The sequence below is a fragment of the Pseudophryne corroboree genome, chromosome 3 (assembly GCF_028390025.1).
Source record: "Pseudophryne corroboree isolate aPseCor3 chromosome 3, aPseCor3.hap2, whole genome shotgun sequence".
Classification (NCBI taxonomy): domain Eukaryota; kingdom Metazoa; phylum Chordata; class Amphibia; order Anura; family Myobatrachidae; genus Pseudophryne; species Pseudophryne corroboree.
Genome location: NC_086446.1, coordinates 737,706,471 through 737,731,311, shown reverse-complemented (window position 1 = coordinate 737,731,311; position 24,841 = coordinate 737,706,471). Strand labels below are relative to the sequence as shown.

The following is a 24,841-nucleotide window of genomic DNA, read 5'->3' as shown; positions in this document are numbered from 1 at the left end:
ACTGGCATATAATTCCACACATTAAAAAATGGAGAACAAAAATGTGGAGGGTAAAATAGGGAAAGATCAAGATCCACTTCCACCTCGTGATGAAGCTGCTGCCACTAGGCATGGCCGAGACGATGAAAAGCCATCAACGTCGTCTGCCAAGGCCGATGCCCAATGTTATAGTAGAGAGCATGTAAAATCCACAAAACAAAAGTTCAGTAAAATTACCCAAAAATCTAAATTAAAATTGTCTGAGGAGAAGCGTAAACTGCCAATATGCCATTTACGACACGGAGTGGCAAGGAACGGCTGAGGCCCTCTCCTATGTTCCTCATGACTAGTGGGTCAGCTTCACATGAGGATGGAAGCACTCATCCTCTCGCTAGAAAAATGAAAAGAGTTAAGCTGGCAAAAGCACAGCAAAGAACCGTGCGTTCTTCTAAATCACAAATCCCCACGGAGAGTCCAATTGTGTCGGTTGCGATGCCTGACCTTCCCAACACTGGACGGGAAGAGGTGGCGCCTTCCACCATTTGCACGCCCCCTACAAGTGCTGGAAGGAGCACCCGCAGTCCAGTTCCTGATAGTCAAATTGAAGATGTCACTGTTGAAGTGCACCAGGATGAGGATATGGGTGTTGCTGGCGCTGAGGAGGAAATTGACAAGGAGGATTCTGATGGTGAGGTGGTTTGTTTAAGTCAGGCACCCGGGGAGACACCTGTTGTCCGTGGGACGAAAATGGCCATTGACATGCCTGGTCAAATTACAAAAAAAAAAATCACCTCTTCGGTGTGGAATTATTTTAACAGAAATGCGGACAACAGGTGTGAAGCCGTGCGTCGCCTTTGTCAAGCTGTAATAAGTAGGGGTAAGGACGTTAACCACCTAGGAACATCCTCCCTTATACGTCATCTGGAGCGCATTCATCAGTTCAAAAACTTTGGGCGACAGCGGAAGCAGTCCACTATCAACTAAATCCCTTCCTCTTGTAACCAAGCTCCTGCAGACCACACCACCAACTCCCTCAGTGTCAATTTCCTCCTTAGACAGGAAAGCCAATAGTCCTGCAGGCCATGTCACTGTCAAGTCTGACGAGTCCTCTCCTGCCTGGGATTCCTCCGATGCATCCTTGAGTGTAACGCCTCCTGCTGCTGGCGCTGCTGTTGTTGCTGCTGGGAGTCGATCGTCATCCCATAGGGGAAGTCGGAAGACCACTTGTACTACTTCCAGTAAGCAATTGACTGGCCAACAGTCCTTTGCGAGGAAGATGAAATATCACAGCAGTCATCCTGCTGCAAAGCGGATAACTCAGGCCTTGGCAGCCTGGGCGGTGTTAAACGTGTTTCCGGTATCCACCGTTAATTCACAGCAAACTAGAGAATTGCTTGAGGTACTGTGTCCCCGGTACCAAATACCATCTAGGTTCCATTTCTCTAGGCAGGCGATACCGAGAATGTACACAGACCTCAGAAAAAAGAGTCACCAGTGTCCTAAAAAATGCAGTTGTACCCAATGTCCACTTAACCACGGACATGTGGACAAGTGGAGCAGGGCAGACTAAGGACTATATGACTGTGACAGCCCACTGGGTAGATGTATTGCCTCCCGCAGCAAGAACAGCAGCGGCGGCACAAGTAGCAGCATCTCGCAAACGCCAACTCGTTCCTAGACAGGCTACGCTTTGTATCACCGCTTTCCATAAGAGGCACACAGCTGACAACCTCTTACGGAAACTGAGGAACATCATCGCAGAATGGCTTACCCCAATTGGACTCTCCTGGGGATTTGTGACATCGGACAATGCCACCAATATTGTGCGTGCATTACATCTGGGCAAATTCCAGCACTTCCCATTTTTTGCACATACATTGAATTTGGTGGTGCAGAATTAAAAAAAAAAAACCGACAGGGGCGTGCAAGAGATGCTGTCGGTGGCCCGAAGAATTACGGGCCACTTTCAGCATTCAGCCACCGCATGCCGAAGACTGGAGCACCAGCAAATACTCCTGAACCTGCCCTGCCATCATCTGAAGCAAGAGGTGGTAACGAGGTGGAATTCAACCCTCTATATGCTTCAGAGGATGGAGGAGCAGCAAAAGGCCATTCAAGCCTATACAGCTACCTACAATATAGGCAAAGGAGGGGGAATGCACCTGACTCAAGCGCAGTGGAGAATGATTTCAACGTTGTGCAAGGTTCTGCAACCCTTTGAACTTGCCACACGTGAAGTCAGTTCAGACACTGCCAGCCTGAGTCAGGTCATTCCCCTCATCAGGCTTTTGCAGAAGAAGCTGGAGAGATTGAAGGAGGAGCTAAAACAGAACGAGTCCACTAGGCATGTGGGACTTGTGGATGGAGCCCTTAATTCGCTTAACCAGGATTCACGGGTGGTCAATCTGTTGAAATCAGAGCACTACATTTTGGCCACCATGCTCGATCCTAGATTTAAAACCTACGTTGGATCTCTCTTTCCGGCAGACACAAGTCTGCAGAGGTTCAAAGACCTGCTGGTGAGAAAATTGTCAAGTCAAGCGGAACGTGACCCGTCAACAGCTCCTCCTTCACATTCTCCCGCAACTGGGGCTGCGAGGAAAAGGCTAAGAATTCCGAGCCCACCCGCTGGCGGTGATGCAGGGCAGTCTGGAGCGAGTGCTGACATCTGGTCCGGACTGAAGGACCTGCCAACGATTACTGACATGTCGTCTACTGTCACTGCATATGATTCTCTCACCATTGAAAGAATGGTGGAGGATTATATGAGTGACCGCATCCAAGTAGGCACGTCAGACAGTCCGTACGTATACTGGCAGGAAAAAGAGGCAATTTGGAGGCCCTTGCAGAAACTGGCTTTATTTTACCTAAGTTGCGCCCCCTCCAATGTGTACTCTGAAAGAGTGTTTAGTGCAGCCGCTCACCTTGTCAACAATCGGCGTACAAGGTTACTTCCAGAAAATGTGGAGAAGATGATGTTCATCAAAATGAATTATAATCAATTCCTCCGTGTATACATTCACCAGCAATTGCCTCCAGAAAGTACACAGGGACCTGAGATGGTGGATTCCAGTGGGGACGAATTAATAATCTGTGAGGAGGGGAATGTACACAGTGAAAGGGGTGAGGAATCGGAGGATGAGGAGGAGGTGGACATCTTGCCTCTGTAGAGCCAGTTTGTGCAAGGAGAGATTGCTTTCTTCTTTTTTGGCGGGGGCCCAAACCAACCAGTCATTTCAGTCAGAGTCGTAAGGCAGACCCTGTCGCTGAAATGATGGGTTTGTTAAACTGTGCATGTCCTGTTTATACAACATAATTTATTATTATTATTATTATTATCATCATCATTTATTTATATGGCGCCACAAGGGTTCCGCAGCGCCCAATTACAGAGTACATATGCACATAATCAAAACAGTGACTTATAGTTGAAATCAATTTTGGACAAGTACAGGGTAACTAAGCATAACTACACCAGTAAATGACAGAGATAAGTTCCAGGTGGCCCAAAAACTGTGATTTGGGCAGTTGAGAATTATTAAAGAAGAAAAGGGTGAGCACATGAGGGAAGAGGGCCCTACTCGTGAGAGCTTACATTCTAGGGGTAGGGGTAGACAGACAGGGGTGACACAGATGGGGTACATAGAGAGCATGGAACAGGGGGTTAGGATGAGATTTGGCTGGGTTTGGTAAAGAAATGGTTGGGTGGGAGGGCCCAAGGACAATTCCATCTTGCACCTCTTTTTTCTTTCATTTATCTTTGCATCATGTGCTGTTTCGGGACTATTTTTTTAAGTGCTATCCTGTCTGACACTGCAGTGCCACTCCTAGATGGGCCAGTTGTTTGTGTCGGCCACTTTGGTCGCTTAGCTTAACCATCCAGCGACCTTGGTGCACCTCTTTCTTTCTTTGCACTATGTGCTGTTTGGGGACTATTTTTTGAAGTGCCATGCTGTCTGACACTGCAGTGCCACTCCTAGATGGGCCAGTTGTTTGTGTCGGCCACTTGGGTCGCTTAGCTTAACCATCCAGCGACCTTGGTGCACCTCTTTCTTTCTTTGCATCATGTGCTGTTTGGGGACTATTTTTTGAAGTGCCATCCTGTCTGACACTGCAGTGCCACTCCTAGATGGGCCAGGTGTTTGTGTCGGCCACTTGGGTCGCTTAGCTTAGTCACACAGCTACCTCATTGCACCTCTTTTTTTCTTTGCATCATGTGCTGTTTGGGGACTATTTTTTAAATCTGCCATCCTGTCTGACACTGCAGTGCCACTCCTAGATGGACCAGGTGTTTGTGTCGACCACTTGGGTCGCTTAGCTTAGTCATCCAGCGACCTCGGTGCAAATTTTAGGACTAAAAATAATATTGTGAGGTGTTCAGAATAGACTGGAAATGAGTGGAAATTATGGTTATTGAGGTTAATAATACTATGGGATCAAAATGACCCCAAATTCTATGATTTAAGCTGTTTGAGGTTTTTTTGTAAAAAAATACCTGAATCTAAAACACACCCGAATCCGACAAAAAATTTTCAGGGAGGTTTTGCCAAAATGCGTCCGAATCCAAAATACGGCCGCGGAACCGAATCCAAAACCCGAAAAATGTCCGGTGTGTGTATATATATATATATATATATATATATATATATATATATATATATATATATATATATATATACACACAGCCAGCAAATGAAGCACTCCTGGTGACTTGTTAAATTAATCTCTCAAATGGGCAGTTTAGTAAAACAACGTTTCAATGCCATTTTATTATTAAGGCATTTTCCTCAGGTTATCCTTAATAATAAAACGGCATTGAAACGTTGTTTTACTAAACTGCCCATTTGAGAGATTAATTTAACAAGTCACCAGGAGTGCTTCGTTTGCTGGCTGTGTATGGAATTCTTTACGAAGGCACCCGGTGCAGTAATTCCCTCAATGGAGAGCCGGAACATATGGACTGATATATATATATATATACACATATACACATACATACATACATACATACATACATACATACATATATATATATACACGCGCACACACACACACACGCAGGTATAGGTTTTTTACATTGTCATGTTAAATTACTCCCAGTTATAACAGTTGGTGCCGACAGGGTCACCCACATACGACTGTGTCTCCCATACAGTGTTTACTTTGGAAAAGCTTACAACTATCGACATGCTGACACTTCATCTACTGAATCAAGTACCATCAGGAGTCGGCAATGCCGACAGAGGGATTCCCATAGCGGTTTGTGGCAGAGCACTCACACATGTCGACACACGTGTACTAAATCACCCATTATATATACAGTGTATATATATATATATATATATATATATATATATATAGTGCTTCATATATGAACCCATGGTGCACTAAACAACTGTGCCCCCCTCCGTTTTACACTATCAGTTGTGCCACAGTGTTTTGGCGGGCCCAGCGTCTCTGTGAGGAGAAAATGGCGTTGTACAGAGTTGTGAGGGATAAGCCATGCCCCCTTCACAGGGCGCTTCAGTCCCGCTAATTTTATTTTTTTATACTGGCGGGGGTCAGTATACAGTGCCTATGCACTGTATACCTCTTTGCCAGGCATGTATATGGGGTATTTTTGCTGCCCAGGGCGCCCCCCCTGCGCCCTTCACCCTTGTAGTGCTGCTTGTGTGTGGGAGCAATGGCGCGCAGCGCGACCGCTGTGCGGTACCTCAGAGACTCTGAAGTCTTCTGCCATCACTGAAGTCTTCTGTTCTTCCTTTACTCACCCGGCTTCTTTCTTCTGGCTCTGTGAGGTGGGTGACGGCGCGGCTCCGGGAACGAGCAGCTAGGCGCATCAAGTGATCAGACCCTCTGGAGCTAATGGTGTCCAGTAGCCAAAGAAGCAGAGCCTTGAAACTCACAGAAGTAGGTCTGCTTCTCTCTCCTCAGTCCCACGATGCAGGGAGCCTGTAGCCAGCAGGTCTCCCTGAAAATAACAAACCTAACAATAAAGTCTTTTAAGAGAAACTCAGGAGATTGCCCCTAGTGTGTGTCCAGTCTCTCTGGGCACAGAGTCTAACTGGAGTCTGGAGGAGGGGCATAGAGGGAGGAGCCAGTCCACACCCATTCAAAGTCTTATAGTGTGTCCATGTGTCCTGCGGATCCTGTCTATACCCCATGGTCCTTTTGGAGTCCCCAGCATCCTCTGGGACGTATGAGAAATCAATAATAAGAATTTACTCACCGGTAATTCTATTTCTCATAGTCCGTAGTGGATGCTGGGTACTCCGTAAGGACCATGGGGAATAGACGGGCTCCGCAGGAGACTGGGCACTCTTAAAAGAAAGATTAGGTACTACATCTGGTGTGCACTGGCTCCTCCCTCTATGCCCCTCCTCCAGACCTCAGTTAGGGAAACTGTGCCCGGAAGAGCTAACATTAGTAGGAAAGGATTTGGAATCCAGGGTAAGACTCATACCAGCCACACCAATCACACCGTACAACTTGTGATAACTATACCCAGTTAACAGTATGAACAACAACTGAGCCTCATTCAACAGATGGCTCAGAACAATAACCCTATAGTTAAGCAATAACTATATACAAGTATTGCAGAAAGTCCGCACTTGGGACGGGCTCCCAGCATCCACTACGGACTACGAGAAATAGAATTACCGGTGAGTAAATTCTTATTTTCTCTGACGTCCTAGTGGATGCTGGGTACTCCGTAAGGACCATGGGGATTATACCAAAGCTCCCAAACGGGCGGGAGAGTGCGGATGACTCTGCAGCACCGAATGAGCAAACTCAAGGTCCTCCTCAGCCAGGGTATCAAACTTGTAGAATTTTGCAAAAGTGTTTGATCCCGACCAAGTCGCAGCTCGGCAAAGTTGTAAAGCCGAGACCCCTCGGGCAGCCGCCCAAGAAGAGCCCACCTTCCTTGTGGAATGGGCTTTTACTGATTTAGGATGCGGCAGTCCAGCCGCAGAATGTGCAAGTTGAATCGTGCTACAGATCCAGCGAGCAATAGTCTGCTTAGAAGCAGGAGCACCCAGCTTGTTGGGTGCATGCAGGATAAACAGCGAGTCAGTTTTTCTGACTCTAGCCGTCCTGGAAACATAGATTTTCAGGGCCCGGACTACGTCCAGCAACTTGGAATCCTCCAAGTCCCGAGTAGCCGCAGGCACCACAATAGGTTGGTTCAAATGAAACGCTGATACCACCTTTGGGAGAAATTGGGAACGAGTCCTCAATTCTGCCCTGTCCGTATGGAAAATCAGATATGGGCTTTTACAGGACAAAGCCGCCAATTCTGACACACGCCTAGCTGAGGCCAAGGCCAACAGCATGATAACCTTCCACGTGAGATACTTCAACTCCACGGTCTGAAGTGGCTCAAACCAATGTGATTTTAGGAAATCCAACACTACGTTGAGATCCCAAGGTGCCACTGGAGGCACAAAAGGGGGCTGAATATGCAGCACTCCCTTAACAAACGTCTGAACTTCAGGCAGGGAAGCCAGTTCTTTTTGAAAGAAAATAGACAGGGCCGAAATCTGGACTTTAATGGATCCCAATTTTAGGCCCATAGTCACTCCTGACTGTAGGAAGTGCAGAAATCGACCCAGCTGAAATTCCTCTGTTGGGGCCTTCATGGCCTCACACCAAGCAACATATTTTTGCCATATGCGGTGATAATGTTTTGCTGTCACATCCTTCCTAGCTTTTATCAGCGTAGGAATGACTTCAACCGGAATGCCCTTTTCCATTAGGATCCGGCATTCAACCGCCATGCCGTCAAACGCAGCCGCGGTAAGTTTTGGAACAGACAGGGCCCCTGCTGTAGCAGGTCCTGTCGGAGCGGCAGAGGCCAAGGGTCCTCTGAGATCATTTCTTGTAGCTCCGGGTACCAAGTTCTTCTTGGCCAATCCGGAATGATGAGTATAGTTCTTACTCCTCTCTTTCTTATTATCCTCAGTACCTTTGGTATGAGAGGAAGAGGAGGGAACACATAAACCGACTGGTACACCCACGGTGTCACTAGAGCGTCCACAGCTATCGCCTGAGGGTCCCTTGACCTGGCACAATATCTTTTTAGCTTTTTGTTGAGGTGGGACGCCATCATGTCCACCTGTGGCCTTTCCCAACGATTTACAATCAGCTGGAAGACTTCTGGATGAAGTCCCCACTCTCCCGGGTGGAGGTCGTGCCTGCTGAGGAAGTCTGCTTCCCAGTTGTCCACTCCCGGAATGAACACTGCTGACAGTGCTAGCACGTGATTCTCCACCCATCGGAGAATCCTTGTGGCTTCTGCCATCGCCATCCTGCTTCTTGTGCCGCCCTGTCGGTTTACATGGGCGACAGCCGTGATGTTGTCTGACTGAATCAGCACCGGCTGGTTTTGAAGCAGGAGTTCTGCTTGACTTAGGGCATTGTAAATGGCCCTTAGTTCCAGAATATTTATGTGTAGGGAAGTCTCCTGACTCGACCATTGTCCTTGGAAGTTTCTTCCCTGAGTGACTGCCCCCCAACCTCGGAGGCTTGAATCCGTGGTCACCAGGACCCAGTCCTGAATGCCGAATCTGCGGCCCTCGAGAAGATGAGCACTCTGCAGCCACCACAGCAGAGACACCCTGGCCCTCTGGGACAGGGTGATCAGCCGATGCATCTGAAGATGCGATCCGGACCACTTGTCTAACAGATCCCACTGAAAGATCCTTGCATGGAACCTGCCGAAGGGAATTGCTTCGTAAGAAGCTACCATCTTTCCCAGGACTCGCGTGCAGTGATGCACCGACACCTGTTTTGGTTTCAGGAGGTCTCTGACCAGAGATGACAACTCCTTGGCCTTCTCCTCCGGGAGAAACACCTTCTTCTGTTCTGTGTCCAGAATCATGCCCAAGAACAGCAGACGCGTCGTAGGAACCAGCTGCGACTTTGGGATATTCAGAATCCAGCCGTGCTGTTGTAGCACTTCCTGGGATAGTGCTACTCCGACCAACAACTGCTCCTTGGACCTTGCCTTTATAAGGAGATCGTCCAAGTACGGGATAATTATAACTCCCTTCTTTCGAAGGAGTATCATCATTTCGGCCATTACCTTGGTAAATACCCTCGGTGCCGTGGACAGACCAAACGGCAACGTCTGGAATTGGTAATGGCAGTCCTGTACCACACCCCTGAGGTACTCCTGGTGAGGTGGGTAAATGGGGACTTGTAGGTAAGCATCCTTGATGTCCAGTGACACCATAAAATCCCCCTCTTCCAGGCTTGCAATAACCGCCCTGAGCGATTCCATTTTGAACTTGAACTACCTTATATAAGTGTTCAAGGATTTCAAATTTAGAATGGGTCTCACCGAAACATCTGGTTTCGGTACCACAAACATTGTGGAATAGTAACCCCGTCCCTGTTGAAGGAGGGGAACTTTGATTATCACCTGCTGGAGGTACAGCTTGTGAATTGCCGCCAGTACTACCTCCCTTTCCTTGGGAGTAGCTGGCAAGGCTGATTTGAGGTAACGGCGAGGGGGAGACGTCTCGAACTCCAGCTTGTATCCCTGAGATACCACTTGTAGAACCCAGAGATCCACCTGTGAGCGAACCCACTGGTCGCTGAAGTTCCGGAGACGGGCCCCCACCGCACCTGGCTCCACCTGTGGAGCCCCAGCGTCATGCGGTGGACTTAGTGGAAGCAGGGGAGGATTTTTGTTCCTGGGAACTGGCTGTCTGGTGCAGTTTTTTCCCTCTACCCCTGCCTCTGGGCAGAAAGGACGCGCCTCTGACCCGCTTGCCTTTCTGAGGCCGAAAGGACTGTACTTGATAATACGGTGCTTTCTTAGGCTGTGAGGGAACCTGAGGTACAAAAGTCGACTTCCCAGCTGTTGCTGTGGATACGAGGTCCTAGAGACCGTCCCCAAACAATTCCTCACCCTTATAAGGCAAAACTTCCATGTGCCTTTTAGAATCAGCATCACCTGTCCACTGCCGAGTCCATAATACTCTCCTGGCAGAAATGGACATTGCATTAATTCTAGATGCCAGCCGGCAAATGTCCCACTGTGCATCCCTCATATATAAGACTACATCTTTAATATGCTCTATGGTTAGCAAAATAGTATCCCTGTCAAGGGAATCAATGTTATCTGACAGGGAATCAGACCATGCTGCTGCAGCACTACACATCCATGCTGAAGCAATAGCAGGTCTCAGTATAGTACCTGAGTGTGTATACACAGACTTCAGGATAGAAAGCAGGAGGCTATCTGCAGGCTCCTTTAAGGCGGCCGTATCCTGAGACGGCAGTGCCACCTTTTTTGATAAGCGTGTGAGCGCCTTGTCCACCCTAGGGGATGTTTCCCAACGCAACCTGTCCGTTGGCGGGAAAGGGTACGCCATTAGTAACCGCTTAGAAATTACTAATTTCTTATCTGGGGAACACCACGCTTCTTCACACAATTCATTTAACTCATCAGATGGGGGAAAAGTCACTGGCTGCTTTTTCTCCCCAAACATAATACCCTTTTTAGTGGTAACCGGGTTAATGTCAGAAATGTGCAACACATTTTTCATTGCCGTAATCATGCATCGGATGGCCCTTGTGGATTGTACATTTGTCTCATCCTCGTCGACACTGGAGTCAGACTCCGTGTCGACATCTGTGTCTGCCATTGGAGGTAGCGGGCGTTTTTGAGCCCCTGATGGCCTCTGAGGCGCTTGGGCAGGCGCAGGCTGAGATGCCGGCTGTCCCAAAGCTGTGATGTCATCGACCCTTTTATGCAAGGAGTTGACACTGTCGGTTAATACCTTCCACATATCCATCCACTCTGGTGTCGGCCCCGCAGGGGGCGACATCACACTTATCGGCTCCTGCTCCGCCTCCACGTAAGCGTCCTCATCAAACATGTCGACACAGCCGTACCGACACACACACACACACACACACACACACACACACACACACACACACACACACACACACACACACAGGGAATGCTCTGACTGAGGACAGGACCCCACAAAGTCCTTTGGGGAGACAGAGAGAGAGTATGCCAGCACACACCAGAGCGCTGTATAACAGAGGGATTTACACTAATACACAGTGGATTTTCCCCCAATAGCTGCTTATACACCTTTTGCGCCTAAATTTATGTGGCCCCCCCTCTCTTTTTTACCCTTTCCGTAGTGTATACTGCAGGGGAGAGCCTGGGGAGCGTCCTTCCAGCGGAGCTGTGAAGAGAAAATGGCGCTGGCTGTGCTGAGGAAGATAGCCCCGCCCCTTCAGCGGCGGGCTTCTCCCGCTTTTTTAATAATATATATGGCGGGGGATTAGGCACATATACAGTTTAAAACTGTATTATGTGCATTTTGCCAACAAAGGTATACATATTGCAGCCCAGGGCGCCCCCCCCCCCCAGTGCCCTGCACCCACCAGTGACCGGAGCGTGTGGTGTGCTGTGGGAGCAATGGCGCACAGCTGCAGTGCTGTGCGCTACCTTATTGAAGACCGGAGTCTTCAGCCGCCTATTTTCTCCTGGAATATTCTGTCTTCTGGCTCTGCAAGGAGGACGGCGGCGCGGCTCCGGAAACGGACGATCGAGGTCGGGCCCTGTGTTCGATACCTCTGGAGCTAATGGTGTCCAGTAGCCTTAGAAGCACAAGCTAGCTGCAAGCAGGTAGGTTTGCTTCTCTCCCCTCAGTCCCTCGTAGCAGTGAGTCTGTTGCCAGCAGATCTCACTGAAAATAAAAAACCTAACAAATACTTTCTTTTCTAGTAAGCTCAGGAGAGCCCACTAGGTGCACCCAGCTCTGGCCGGGCACAGATTCTAACTGAGGTCTGGAGGAGGGGCATAGAGGGAGGAGCCAGTGCACACCAGATGTAGTACCTAATCTTTCTTTTAAGAGTGCCCAGTCTCCTGCGGAGCCCGTCTATTCCCCATGGTCCTTACGGAGTACCCAGCATCCACTAGGACGTCAGAGAAATTAAATTTTTTATTTGGTTCATATGAAAACAATAGAGACACTTCCAGAATCCAGATACTGTACCAATTTTACAAAAAGCGGGAATGAAATAGGGACAGTTGGGAGCTATATATAACTAGTGAGATTCCTAGAGGGTTTAGTTCCGAGTTACTGTAAGTAAAGAGCTTAGGGGCCCATATACCAGTGATCGCATTTGCAATGCAATCCTGGGCGCTAATATTGCGTCCTTAATGTGATCATTTATCAATCAGCACAGGAAGGGGCACTTCCCTGGGATTATGCCACATGTGGTGTCCCTGCCTCTACGCCATTTCTGGTGGAGGGTTCCTGGGGAACACTGCCGGAACTACATCACGTGCAATGTAGCCCATAGGCTGTGAGGTCTTTGCATTTACGATATTGATATATCTGGCAGTTTCGCATTTCCAATAGAAAACTCTGGGGGATGCGGCTGTGGACGGCAATGGAGGCACTGCAGAAGGGATTGGAAATAGCTACTGCGATCCCTCCTTCTGACATTGCGGGGATGCATCATTTTTGCAGCTAGCCTCCGAAAACAGGCGTTTTGGGGGACATAGCTGTAAATATTGTTTGATAAATGGGCTCCTTAATTCATTAACACACAAAATAGCAGCCTCAATTGTAGGTATCTGATACGCCACACTTATGGGGCTATTTATTAAGCAGAGAAAAGCCTGACCTCTGGCATCTCCCCTATCGAAGGGTCATTGCCATCTATAGAGTGGCTATAGCTGAAAAAGGGATACGGTCAAGTTGACCAAACTTGGGTCGACATGCGTTTTAAAAAAAAAAAATCTTTTCATTTTTTTCCCCCATACTTTACGATCCACGCGTACTACGATTGGGAATAGTAACCTGAGCCGAGCGCAGCGGTAGAGGAGTGAGGCACCTTGCCCGAAGCATGGCGAGCAAAGCAGCCATGCGAGGGGACGAGGTGCACTAATTGGGGTTCCCCGGCAATTTAAAAAAAAAAACGACACCAAAAAAAGTAAAAAAAACTCATGTCGACCTAGTGACTATGTCGCCCTATTGCATGTCGACCAATAGTGGTCGACCTAATGACCCCTACCCCTGACAAAACAGCTGTGGTGGGAGAAAAGGTCCCCAAGTCTCGTGGAGAAAAGCTTCCCAATTTAGCACAGATAGAAACTATTCATTGTTTTACTACAGAATTTTTTTCTATCGTTAATGCTACGTAAATATATATATATTTTTTTCTCTAATTATTATTCTTAATTTAGTTGTGGAACAGGAAGGCCCAAGTCTTGGTTTTTAGTTTCTCTGTGTATTCGAGAACCGTCTAACTGGGGTTACACATGCACATAACCCAGAGAATGGCCCAGGAAAGTGATAAATGAAACCTTACTATTCTCTACACCAGTATCACCGGCCAGCGGAGAGCAGTAGTGAATGGGACCTGATGTGGATGGCGGGACAGAGCACTGAAGTTGGGACTCTCTACCACCTAAATTACAACTGTTGGGAGGGATGCTTCACCTTTTAGCAACTGAACAGTCTACAGAGACATGAGGCGAGATGTAATAGCGCCCGAGACTGCCAGAGGTGCGGGATGCCGGACGATCTCTGAAGTGTTTTTTTTTAAAGCGGCAGCCATTTATAAGGCATGGTTTTGCTTTGTAAATGACTGCCACTTAAAAAAAAAAAAAAAAGTCAGAGATTGGCCGGCATCCCGCAATCTTGGACGCTATTACATCTCGCCTATTATTTTCATAGGAAAAGGTCTATTTTAAAAAGATAGTCTAGGAGCAAAACAATAAATACAATGAACATTCAAAGGTTCTTGCAATTAAGCAGAAACAGAAACAAATCCAGCAACGGTACTCACCTGGACATAGGGATCTGAGGCTACGTCGCTATTTTTGGGGTCTTTAAGTAACAAGATTTTCATTGTGCTGGACGAGGTCTGAAAACGACAAGGGCCACAGTATCACGGCCTGCAGCATGTGCCGATGCTAACACTCTACAGCTATGCAATCCTTATAAGAGACACAAGCAGTTACTGGTGACCTGATGAGTAAGGAAAAACCAGTCACTGGAGGGGCAGCTCCCCAGTGATAAGCACAACATGCTGCTCCCTTTAGATTACACAGAAGTGCTACATTTATCACTCTAACCATGACAGAGACAGGGCTGATGGGCCCTAGCTGCAAACATGCAACCTTCAGACCACTAAGGGCCTGATTCAGAGATATTCGGAGGTCTCTGATGTTTGCAGATGTGGGCATGTGCAGATCTGTTTTTGTGATGTCAGGGTGTGTACCAGAAAACTGGGGCATACCGCCCCTGATTTCTGGGTGTGCTGAAGCCAGTGACTGCGTCCTTGGATGCAGCTTCACTGTCCCTGACAGCGTGATCCCAATGTTCACACAGCTGATCCAATGCTGCGTCTCTCTTGCTCAGTACCATCTAAATGTTTAGGCACACTAGGCAGCTGCCCAAGGCCCCACAATTCTAGGGGCCTCAGAGCAGGGGCTGGTGGTGGTCACGCAATCAGAGCAGCAAGGCAACATTCTCTACCTGCCTCCCAGTCCTGATTGTTGGATGGCTGACTGTACTTTATAGGACGACCTCACCCTATTTCCTATACAGCAGGGCTGGCCAAACCGGTCCTTGAGATCTACCAACAGTTCATGTTTTCCAGGCCTCCTGGAGATCTGTAGAATTGTCAGTTAGGAATGAATGCAGCACATCTTAAATTAGTAATGACTACACCTGTGCACCAGCTAGGTGGTCTGGAAAATGTTGGTAGATCTCGCGGACTGGTTTGGCCAGCTCTGCTATACAGAGTCTGCATGCGTCCTGTGCACCTTTTTCCTTTCCTCTATACTGGCAGACATTTTTGACTCATGGATAATATTATCCATACTTGCCTACTTTTGAAAACTAAAATCAGGGAGATTACAGTAGCATGTGCCGTGCAAAGCGCGGCGTGCCACCATGGGGGCGTGTCAAACTCTACCCAAAGGGCATGTCTAGTTCCACAAATAGGCGTGCCTATGCTTAAATGCTTGTTGTTGCAAGATATTTCTATATAACATTAGTAACAATATATTTTGGGAAGTTTTGCAAGTATTGATACTAACATTACTGCCTGAAATACAGGGTTTCTTATTTGCAATATGTTTTCGCTGTGATATTTCTTTTCTTCTCACTCAGCACAATATGCATGGTAAATGTGATGCCTACTGTGTGCAATAAATTCCAAATGCAAGTTGACCGTGTGTGAATTCATCCCTAAACATATAAGTAAATGATTATTTTGGTGTTGTAGATGTTATTTTTATTGGGAACACTGGATTGTCTGCATCTTGTAGGCACGACCTATATTTATTGGATGTGCTATTTTCCATTCAATTACAGCATTAACCAAATCATTACAGATACCAGCTGCTCTAATTAAACAAATGTGTTTAACTACAGAAAGATTATACTAACAACAATTCTTACACCAGCAGCAGCAGCAGAGGCACCCTATGGGTCAGTGCACACCAGCACAGATAAGAGGAGTGTGTGATCAGGTACTGCTATCTCTCTCTCTCTCTCTCTCTCTCTCTCAGGGGATACACAAGGGGGGTAATGAGAGCCGTCAGCAGTGATTCCTGAGCAACTACAGCAACTCACTGTTCTTGCAAAGAAACTCCTTAGTGTCACCCCTGACAGAATCTGAAGAATCCGGGAGAATTGACCTATAAAGCAGGGGATCAGGAGATTTATGGCTGAAACGGGAGGCTCCCGCAGGATGCGGGAGGGTAGGCAACTATGATATTATCATGTTCTTCTGACTGAATTTTCAGAAGTGTGGTGTCGCCATAATGATGTGGTACCATGTGCAATAAGTATCTATGGGCAATGACGTTTGGAGACTGTAGATGTGTGTTAACTTGGAACTCTGGAAGTGACATCACTGACACTGGTGGGAGGGGGTCAGAGGTCAGACTATCATTACCTGTCAGCATGATGACATCATTTTACAACTCTTCAGCTTTATTTGAATAAAACATATATCGCCCTTAACATTATTTACTTCTAATGTTTCCCCTCTCATGCCTCAGTGATTGTTACAGTACATTCAGTGACATATTCCTGTCTATACCTGGCTTTATATGCAGCTACCTCATCACCTGGGCATGTAAATATCCAACAGGGTCACCTGTATGTGTAATGTAATGGGGCACACAGACCCTCCTGCCTGTACAGGTCCCTAGGTAGCTCATTATAAGTTATAATAGTGTATAATATGTAACAGGACAGTACTACTACACTGCGGTAACAGGAATAGAACGCCGAGAAGATACAAAGTAACAAGTGACAGTTACACTCACCAGGCCCGGCCTCTCCACTATAGAGCGGGAGGGGTGTCCGCGCTACACATGAGGCTAGTCCGAGCTATAGGCGGCTCCCAGGCCTGCTGTGTGCCCGGGTGTGAGGGCCACGTCTGTAACGCTCTCCTTATTGTGATCAGCCACTAGTCTTAGTAGTGCTGGGACACAGAGACGGAGCAGCCCGCTGTCAGGACACCCCCCTAGCTACTGATGGTACAGTCCGGGGAGCTTCCTGCTTACTTCCTACTGCTGCACGCTGCTTGCCAGGAGCAGGATTTACAGAGGCTACAAGCATGGCGTCTAGTGCTAAGAGGAGGGCTCTGCCCCAGGACCAGCACATGGACAAGAAGGATGAGGAGGATGATGATGATGAGGAAGAAGATGAGATGGGGGATTCAGATGACATAGAGGATGATGAGTCTGAGCAGGATGAGGCGGTGAATGAGGTAAAGCACGGTCACGTGTAGCTTCTGAGTTGTGGTGGAACTACAGGTCCCAGCATGCTTTGAAAAGCTCTTGCCAGGGCATACTGGAACTTGTAGTTATATTGCACCTGAAGACTTATACTGCTTAAGCTGCGTATCCTAAATTAGGGTTAGGCAACTCCAGTAGCTGTGGAACTGCACATACCAGCATGCCTTTCCACAGATTTAGCATGGTCTAGCAGCCAAATGGTTGTAAGGCATGCTGGGACGTGTAGGATTTTTCAGGTAGTTCCCCCGCACACCCGGAGGATTGGATACTACTCCCGCATCCCGTCCGTTTCCTAGTGAAGCGGGCAGGATAGGGAGATAATGGTGTGAATTTTGGTCTGTATGGAGGGTGGCTTCTCCTGGAGTGGAGTATTCCAGTGCAGACAAGTATGCCTTAATCCCATGTTCTACTACACCCTGCTGCAGTCTGTGTGTGGTCTGCCAGGTGTTTTTGTTGCTGTGAACACTCCTATGGGTAGACCATCACAGTTCAAAAACCCGCGAGTGGGTGAAAAGAGAGAGAAAATCCTTATTTCTCTGACGTCCTAGTGGATGCTGGGAACTCCGTAAGGACCATGGGGAATAGACGGGCTCCGCAGGAGACTGGGCACTCTAAAAGAAAGATTAGGTACTATCTGGTGTGCACTGGCTCCTCCCTCTATGCCCCTCCTCCAGACCTCAGTTAGAATCTGTGCGCGGCCAGAGCTGGGTGCTCCTAGTGGGCTCTCCTGAGCTTGCTAAAAAGAAAGTATTTGTTAGTTTTTTTATTTTCAGTGAGATCTGCTGGCAACAGACTCACTGCTATGTGGGACTGAGGGGAGAGAAGCAAACCTACCTGCTTGCAGCTAGCTTGTGCTTCTTAGGCTACTGGACACCATTAGCTCCAGAGGGTTCGAACACAGGGCCTGACCTCGATCGTCCGTTCCCGGAGCCGCGCCACCGTCCCCCTTGCAGAGTCAGAAGAAGGAGATGAAATCGGCGGCAGAAGACTCCGGTCTTCATTAAGGTAGCGCACAGCACTGCAGCTGTGCGCCATTGCTCCCACAGCACACCACACACTCCGGTCACTGTAGGGTGCAGGGCGCTGGGGGGGGGCGCCCTGGGCAGCAATAAGAATACCTTTTGGCACTAAATACACATAATACAGTCTGGGAAACTGTATATGTGTAAAAACCCCGCCATTAAGCTATACAAAATGCGGGAGAAGCCCGCCGCTGAGGGGGCGGGGCCTTCTTCCTCAGCACACCAGCGCCATTTTCTCTTCACAGCTCCGCTGGAAGGACGCTCCCCAGGCTCTCCCCTGCAGTATCCTCTACAAGAAGGGTAAAAAAGAGAGGGGGGGCACATAAATTTAGGTGCAAATAGGATAATAAGCAGCTATTGGGAAAAATCACTCATAGTGTAAATCCCTGTGTTATATAGCACTGTGGTGTGTGCTGGCATACACTCTCTCTGTCTCCCCAAAGGACTTTGTGGGGTCCTGTCCTCAGTCAGAGCATTCCCTGTGTGTGCGCGGTGTGTCGGTACGGCTGTGTCGACATGTTTGATTAGGAGGGTTACGTGGAGGCGGAGCAGGGGCAGATAAGTGTGGTGTCGCCCCCGACGGGGCCGACACCGGATTGGATGGATATGTGGAAGGTCTTAACAGACAGTGTCAACTCCTTACATAAAAGGTTCGATGACGCAGCAGCCTTGGGACAGCCGGGATCTCAGCCCGCGCCTGCTCAGGCGTCTCAGAGGCCATTAGGGGCTCATAAACGCCCGCTAGCTCAGATGGTAGACATAGATGTCGACACGGAGTCTGACTCCAGTGTAGATTAGGATGAGACAAATGTACAGTCTACAAAAGCCATCCGATGCATGATTACTGCAATGAAAAATGTATTGCACATTTCTGATGTTAACCCGGTTACTACCAAGAGGGGTATTATGTTTGGGGAGAAAAAGCAGCCAGTGACTTTTCCCCCATCTGATGAATTAAATGAATTGCGTGGAGTTCTCCCGATAAGAAACTAGTGATTTCTAAGAGGTTACTGATGGCGTACCCTTTCCCGCCAACGGACAGGTTACGTTGGGAAACATATCCTAGGGTGGACAAGGCGCTCACACGCTTATCAAAAAAGGTGGCACTGCCGTCTCAGGATACGGCCACCCTAAAGGAGCCTGCGGATAGAAAGCGGGAAGCTATCCTGAAGTCTGTGTATACACACTCGGGTACTATACTGAGACCTGCTATTGCTTCAGCATGGATGTGTAGTGCTGCAGCAGCATGGTCTGATACCCTGTCAGACAACATTGATTCCCTCGACAGGGATACTATTTCTTTTTCATCCACTAGGGGTCACTGGAGTACTCTTGGGATATGGACGGTGTTAGCAAGGACTGGGCACTGAATATTCAAATTTCAGTAACTCTCCTCCCCTCCATACTCCCAGAATACCAGTGTTTTTTCGGTGCTCACATGGACAGGAAGCACAAGTGTGGACCTCCAGAGGGGGACATACATTTTTTACTTTTAAACATTTTTGTTTTTCTTTTTTATACATTACAATCCCTTCCAAGCTTACACAAAAGCTCTGGGTACGGGATTATAGAAGCTGCTGCGTGCAGCTCTTGGCGTGTCGGGCCTCACAAAGGAGCCCCCTCACAGCCACAAGCAGCTCAGCTAACAACAGCTGAGACTGCAGAAAGAACTGGACGGCGCTTGCTGGAAGAAGCCCCGTCAGAGTCCAAGTACATCAGCTACCTTCAGCTGAGGCTGCGGAACGGAGCTTGCTGTAGAAGCCCCGTCAGAGCACAGGAACCTAGGTATTTATGACAGGGGCGGTCAGCTCACGCTGCCGCCCCGCCGTGTGGGGGTACTGCTATGTGCTTCGCCCGAGCCGCTGCTCCGTCCCCGCCACCGCTGTTATCAGCTCCCCTAGTCCTGGCGCCGCTCAGAGGGACGCGCTGGACGGCCGCTGCAAGCGCCGTTCTCAGCGCTCCCTGCCTGTAATGCAATCAGACCGCGGACAGCGTTCAGTGCTGCCGCGGTCTGTCCCTGTAACGGCCGGAGGCTCCGTCGCTTAGGGGAAGGTAACTGCTCCCTCAGACCGCGGACAGCGTTCACTGCTGCCGCGGTCTGTCTCAATAACGGCCGGCAGCTCAGCACTGCCAGCGCTCCCTGCACACACTAAGGGTAGAAGGGGGGGGGGGGATGCCAGCGCCTCTGATCACTCAGACCGCGGACAGTGCACACTGCTGCCACGGTCTGTCCCTGTAAAACAGCCCTCTACTAACTAGTGGGCTCATGCTGGGCAGTCAGGAGTTTCCCTGTCCCTATTACTTGTAGCGCAGCTGCAGGGGGGAGAGATTATGCCACAGCAGCAGCCATAGACAGCCTATGCTAAAGAAGGGCTGCATTGTGTTATATATGCATTCGTGTAGCACTTGTTATACCATAGGAAATGTATATAAAATACTGTATGTATGTACGTATGTATATATGGTCATGTAACAAAATATGCTATATGTTCTTTGACTATAAGCACATGGCTGGAGGCCATTTTAATCATACTTTCTGTTTCTTTTCCAGAACGTTCCTGTCCTACAACACTGCTCCACCGGATGGCGCAGGGGTGTTGGTAGGAATTTTTGCATCAGGTTTCTGGCCACGTGCACTGCACTTTGACAATTTTACTGAGGTGGAATTGGTTTGTCTTTGTCTATTTATTTGTCTGGTTACATAATAAGTCAGTCACCAGCAAAGACGGAAAAGTTGTTTCACTGCAATGTCTGTACCAGTGGGTTCCCGGTGAGTTCTACCACATGCACAGTATATTTTATACTCCCATTTCATCTCCTATTTTGCAAAGATAGTTTTCATTTGCCTTATAAATTCCCAGTTTCTGCTATGTTGCAATCCTGACGATTCTATGCCAGGCCTAACTGCGCAAGATGAATGTGAGAAGACCAGCAGTCAGATAGTTTGGGTGCGTCAGACTCTGAAGTTCACAGGGACTGAAGAGTCTCTGACAATTTATAAGGTGGTCTTTACTAAGGCCACAGATCTCCAGCGTGGAATCTCGAAATAAGATGTTAATAGGATCCTGAAACACAGGTTTCGAAACCTCGCCGATTTCGGTCTAGTTACCCGTTTCTAAAGTCAGTGACATCTCCATGGGAGCTATGCTAGAGTCGCTGTATACAGCAGCAGGGGTGTTGCTTCGACCGTGTTTGGTTGGCATTTGGGTAACTACGGCGTTGCTTGTCTGGATAACAGGACTCTGGTCCGCCCTACAAAACGTCCACCTTATGCTTCTCGCTGATCAAATCTGCGAAGCTGCTGATTATCTATGTACAGCTTCTACGGACGTCTGCCTAGTCAGTTCTCGCCTTTCAGCGTCACTCGTTGTGGCACGACAAGCGCTCTGGCTGCGTCCTTAGCAGGCGGAGGCAAAGGTCGAGAGAAGAATAGAAGCATTACCTTATGCAAAGGTTGTTTGGTCCTGATTTGGACAAAGGTATTTTTCACGGGATACTCTGGACCAGCGTTCGAATCCTTTAGACCTCAGCCCTTTCGAGGCCGTGGTAGACAAACAGCCACGCTTGGTAGGCGAGGTCGAGGACGTGGTTTTCAACAAACCAACGCCAGTCGTCCGGACGCTACGGTCACCGGCAAGCCAGTGGCATGACGGGCTCTCAGCCCATCTCGGTGCTCCAGTTGTGGGAGCACGCCTTCAGACCTTTCATTTGGCATGGTTGCAGATATCCACAGATGGGTGGATCCGCAATTTAGTGTTAAAAGCAGTCTACCGCCTCTGCGGTTTTTCAACACAGGACTGCCTGTGTAGGAAGAGGGCGGTTCGGTAAATTGCTATTCACTCTCTGCTGGAGTCAGCAGTTTGATTCCGGTCCCTGTACACCAACAAGGTCACGGTTATTATTCCAGTCTGTTGTGGTACCAAAGCCGGATGGCTTGGTCAGGCCAATAGTGCATACTTACTACAGATTCAAGATGGAATCTCTGCGGACAGTACTTGCAGGTTTAGAGCCACAGGAATTCATGATTGCGCTGGATCTCGAGGATGCGTACTTACACATTCCGATTTGGCCACCTCTTCAGAGGTTCTTGCGTTTGCAATACGGCAGATCCATTATCAGTTTCAGGCTCTACCGTTTGCCCTCTCGTCAGCGCTTAGGGTATTCACCAAAGTGATGTATGTTTTGATGGCTCATCTCATATTCCTGTAAGTGATAATAGTTCCGTACTTAGACGATTTGCTCATCAAAGTTCCGTCTCAACCAAATGCGCTTTCAACATGCGTTGCTAAGGTACAATGTGCTGGTTCAGCACGGTTGGTTTGTCATGTTCAAGAACTCACATCGGATTCCGTCTCAACGACTTCATTTCCTAGGAATGATTCTCGATACGGTAGATCGAGGAATTTGTCTACCAGAACAGAAAGTACAGACTATTCGTCATCTGGTACGATTAGTGCTCAAGCCTCGGTATGTTTGTGCATTCGCCTGTTAAGCACAATAGTGGCGGCTTTCAAAGTGCTTCTGTTCGGAAGATTTCACTCACTTCCTTTTCAACTGCATGTGCTCGCACAGTGGTCGGCCTCGCATCTGCAGTTTTACTAGAGGGTGAGGTTGTCTCCACGGGCCAGAGTTTCTGTACTCTGGTGGCTCCAATTACACAATCTAACCGCAGGAACTCGGTTAGGCGTCTGGAATTGAATAGTGCTAATCACAGACTCGAGTCTCAGAGGTTGGGGAGCTGTAGTTCAAAATAGTCAGCTCCAGGGTCTCTGGGAGGATCACGACAGATTACTGTCTATAAATGTCCTAGAACTCCGACCAATTTACAATGTGCTACGACAAGTAGTGCACTTGCTTCGGTCTCAGACGGTCCAAGTGCAGTCAGACAACGCAACGGAGGTCGCGTACGTCAGTAAACAAAGGGGAAAGAGAAGCCGCATGGCAATGCGGGAAGTAGCTCAAATCCTCAATTGGGCCGAACATCACCAAGTGATATTGGCGGTAGTGTTCATTACGAGAATGGACAACTGGGAGGCGGATGATCTCAGCCATTGGGATTTTCATCCAGGAGAATGGGCATTAAATCCAGAAGGGTTTCACATGTTGGTCCAGAGGTGGGGTTACCCTCAAGTGGACCTGATGACATCTCGCCACAATCACCAAAAGCCAGTATGTGTCCAGAACGCGAGATCCAAAGGCAGTGGCAGTGGATGCTCTCACGATTGCGTGGCCGTACAGCCTCGGGTATCTGTTTCCACCGTTTCCGCTGCTCTCTCTGTTGCTTACTCGCAGACGATCCTTGGCCGCTTCCGTTACGTCCGGACCTGTTACGACAGGGTCCATTTCTTTACCCCGATATAGCGCGGATGCGTTTGAAGGGGTGGCTGTTGAGCCCGCCCTCTTAAGAAGAGAGGGCATTCCACCTTCGGTTATAACAACCATGTTACGTGCTAGAAATCCAGTTACGACAGCTCATTATTACAGGATTTGGCGTGCCTATATAGGTTGGTGTGAAGCTCGTAAGTTTCCGACATCATCTTTCAAGTTATCCCGTCTTTTGTTATTTCTGCAGACTGGGTTAGATGGAGGACTGCGTTTATCTACACTAAAGGTGCAGGTATCTGCTTTGTCAATTTACTTTCAAAGAATATTGGTTCTATTGCCGTCTCACACACCTTTTCTGCAAGGTGTTCTCAGAGTACAGTCTCCATTCATTCCACCTACAGCGCCATGGGACTTGAATCTGGTTTTAGATTTTGTACAGCTTCATACTTTGAACCCTTACATTAAGTGGATGTTAAGTTTCTCACTTGGAAAACTATTTTTTCTCCTAGCCTTAGCTTCGGCAAGGCGTGTTTCAGATTTGGGTGCATTGGCATGCAAGCCACTGTTTGTAGTGTTTCATGATGACAGAGCGGAGCTTCGTACGAATCCCGCTTTCTGGCAAAAGGTAGTGTCATATGTTCACATCAATCAACCAATAGTAGTTCCTGTGTTAACAGCACATTCTGGAACTTTGGATGTGGTACGCGCATTACGCGTTTATGTGTCCCGAACGTCTACAGTTTGTAAGACTGATACGTTGTTTGTTCTCTATGATGCTGCCAAAATGGGTTGGCCAGCTTCTAAGCAGACCTTATCCAGATGGATTATACTGACCATACGTCAGGCTTACCTTCATGCTAGGTTACAGCCGCCTACATCAGTAACAGCTCTTTCCACACGTTCTGTGGAAACTTCAGGGGCAGCTGGTCGTGGGGTTTCTACGACGCAGAATTGCCGTGCGGCTACATAGTCATCAGTGCACACGTTTGTGCGCTTTTACAAGTTTAATACGTTTGCGGCATCAGCATCTAGCTTTGGCCGCTTAGTGTTACAGGTGCCAAACAGCTCTCCCGCCCACGGGGGAAGCTTTGGTACGTCCCAAAAGTACTCCAGTGACCCCTAGTGGATGAAAAAGAAAATAGGATTTTGGTACTTACCAGGTAAATCCTTTTCTTTGAATCCAGAGGGGGCACTGGACGCCCACCCAGAGCAGTTTTACCTTGTTGTGGTAAGTTCAGGGGATCTTATGGTAACACATTCTCACCGATTTATCGGTTATGGTGTCAACTGGTTAGTTGTCAGTTACGTTATGTGTCAACTTTATTGTTGTCCGTTATGTTTCTCTGACGTCCTAGTGGATGCTGGGGACTCCGAAAGGACCATGGGGAATAGCGGCTCCGCAGGAGACTGGGCACAAAAGTAAAAGCTTTAGGACTACCTGGTGTGCACTGGCTCCTCCCCCTATGACCCTCCTCCAAGCCTCAGTTAGATTTTTGTGCCCGAACGAGAAGGGTGCTCACTAGGTGGCTCTCCTGAGCTGCTTAGTAAAAAAGTTTAAGTATAGGTTTTTTATTTTCAGTGAATCCTGCTGGCAACAGGTTCACTGCACCGAGGGACTAAGGGTAGAAGAAGCGAACTCACCTGCGTGCAGAGTGGATTGGGCTTCTTAGGCTACTGGACATTAGCTCCAGAGGGACGATCACATGCCCAG

General features: G+C 48.3%; 2 protein-coding genes across 6 annotated transcripts in view; one reads left to right on the top strand and one right to left on the bottom strand.

The window, feature by feature from the left end:
- UROS (uroporphyrinogen III synthase) overlaps positions 1-16,487 on the bottom strand; it is a 184,172-nt gene extending 167,685 nt beyond the window's left edge. Inside the window, exons 1-2 of one of the 4 annotated variants that reach the window (XM_063962238.1) lie at positions 16,310-16,487; positions 13,813-13,890 (exon numbers count right to left, since the gene is read on the bottom strand). In XM_063962238.1, the coding sequence (XP_063818308.1) occupies positions 13,813-13,875 (63 nt within the window). In that variant the 5' untranslated portion in view covers positions 13,876-13,890; positions 16,310-16,487. Of the gene's footprint in view, positions 1-13,812; positions 13,891-14,560; positions 14,637-15,434; positions 15,566-15,608; positions 15,822-16,309 lie in introns of those variants that run through there. The other 3 variants (XM_063962239.1, XM_063962240.1, XM_063962242.1) reach the window with 3 other exon arrangements.
- BCCIP (BRCA2 and CDKN1A interacting protein) overlaps positions 15,440-24,841 on the top strand; it is a 60,775-nt gene continuing 51,373 nt past the window's right edge. Inside the window, exon 1 of one of the 2 annotated variants that reach the window (XM_063962237.1) lies at positions 15,440-15,505. In XM_063962237.1, the coding sequence (XP_063818307.1) occupies positions 15,461-15,505 (45 nt within the window). In that variant the 5' untranslated portion in view covers positions 15,440-15,460. Of the gene's footprint in view, positions 15,506-16,506; positions 16,756-24,841 lie in introns of those variants that run through there. The other variant, XM_063962236.1, reaches the window with a different exon arrangement.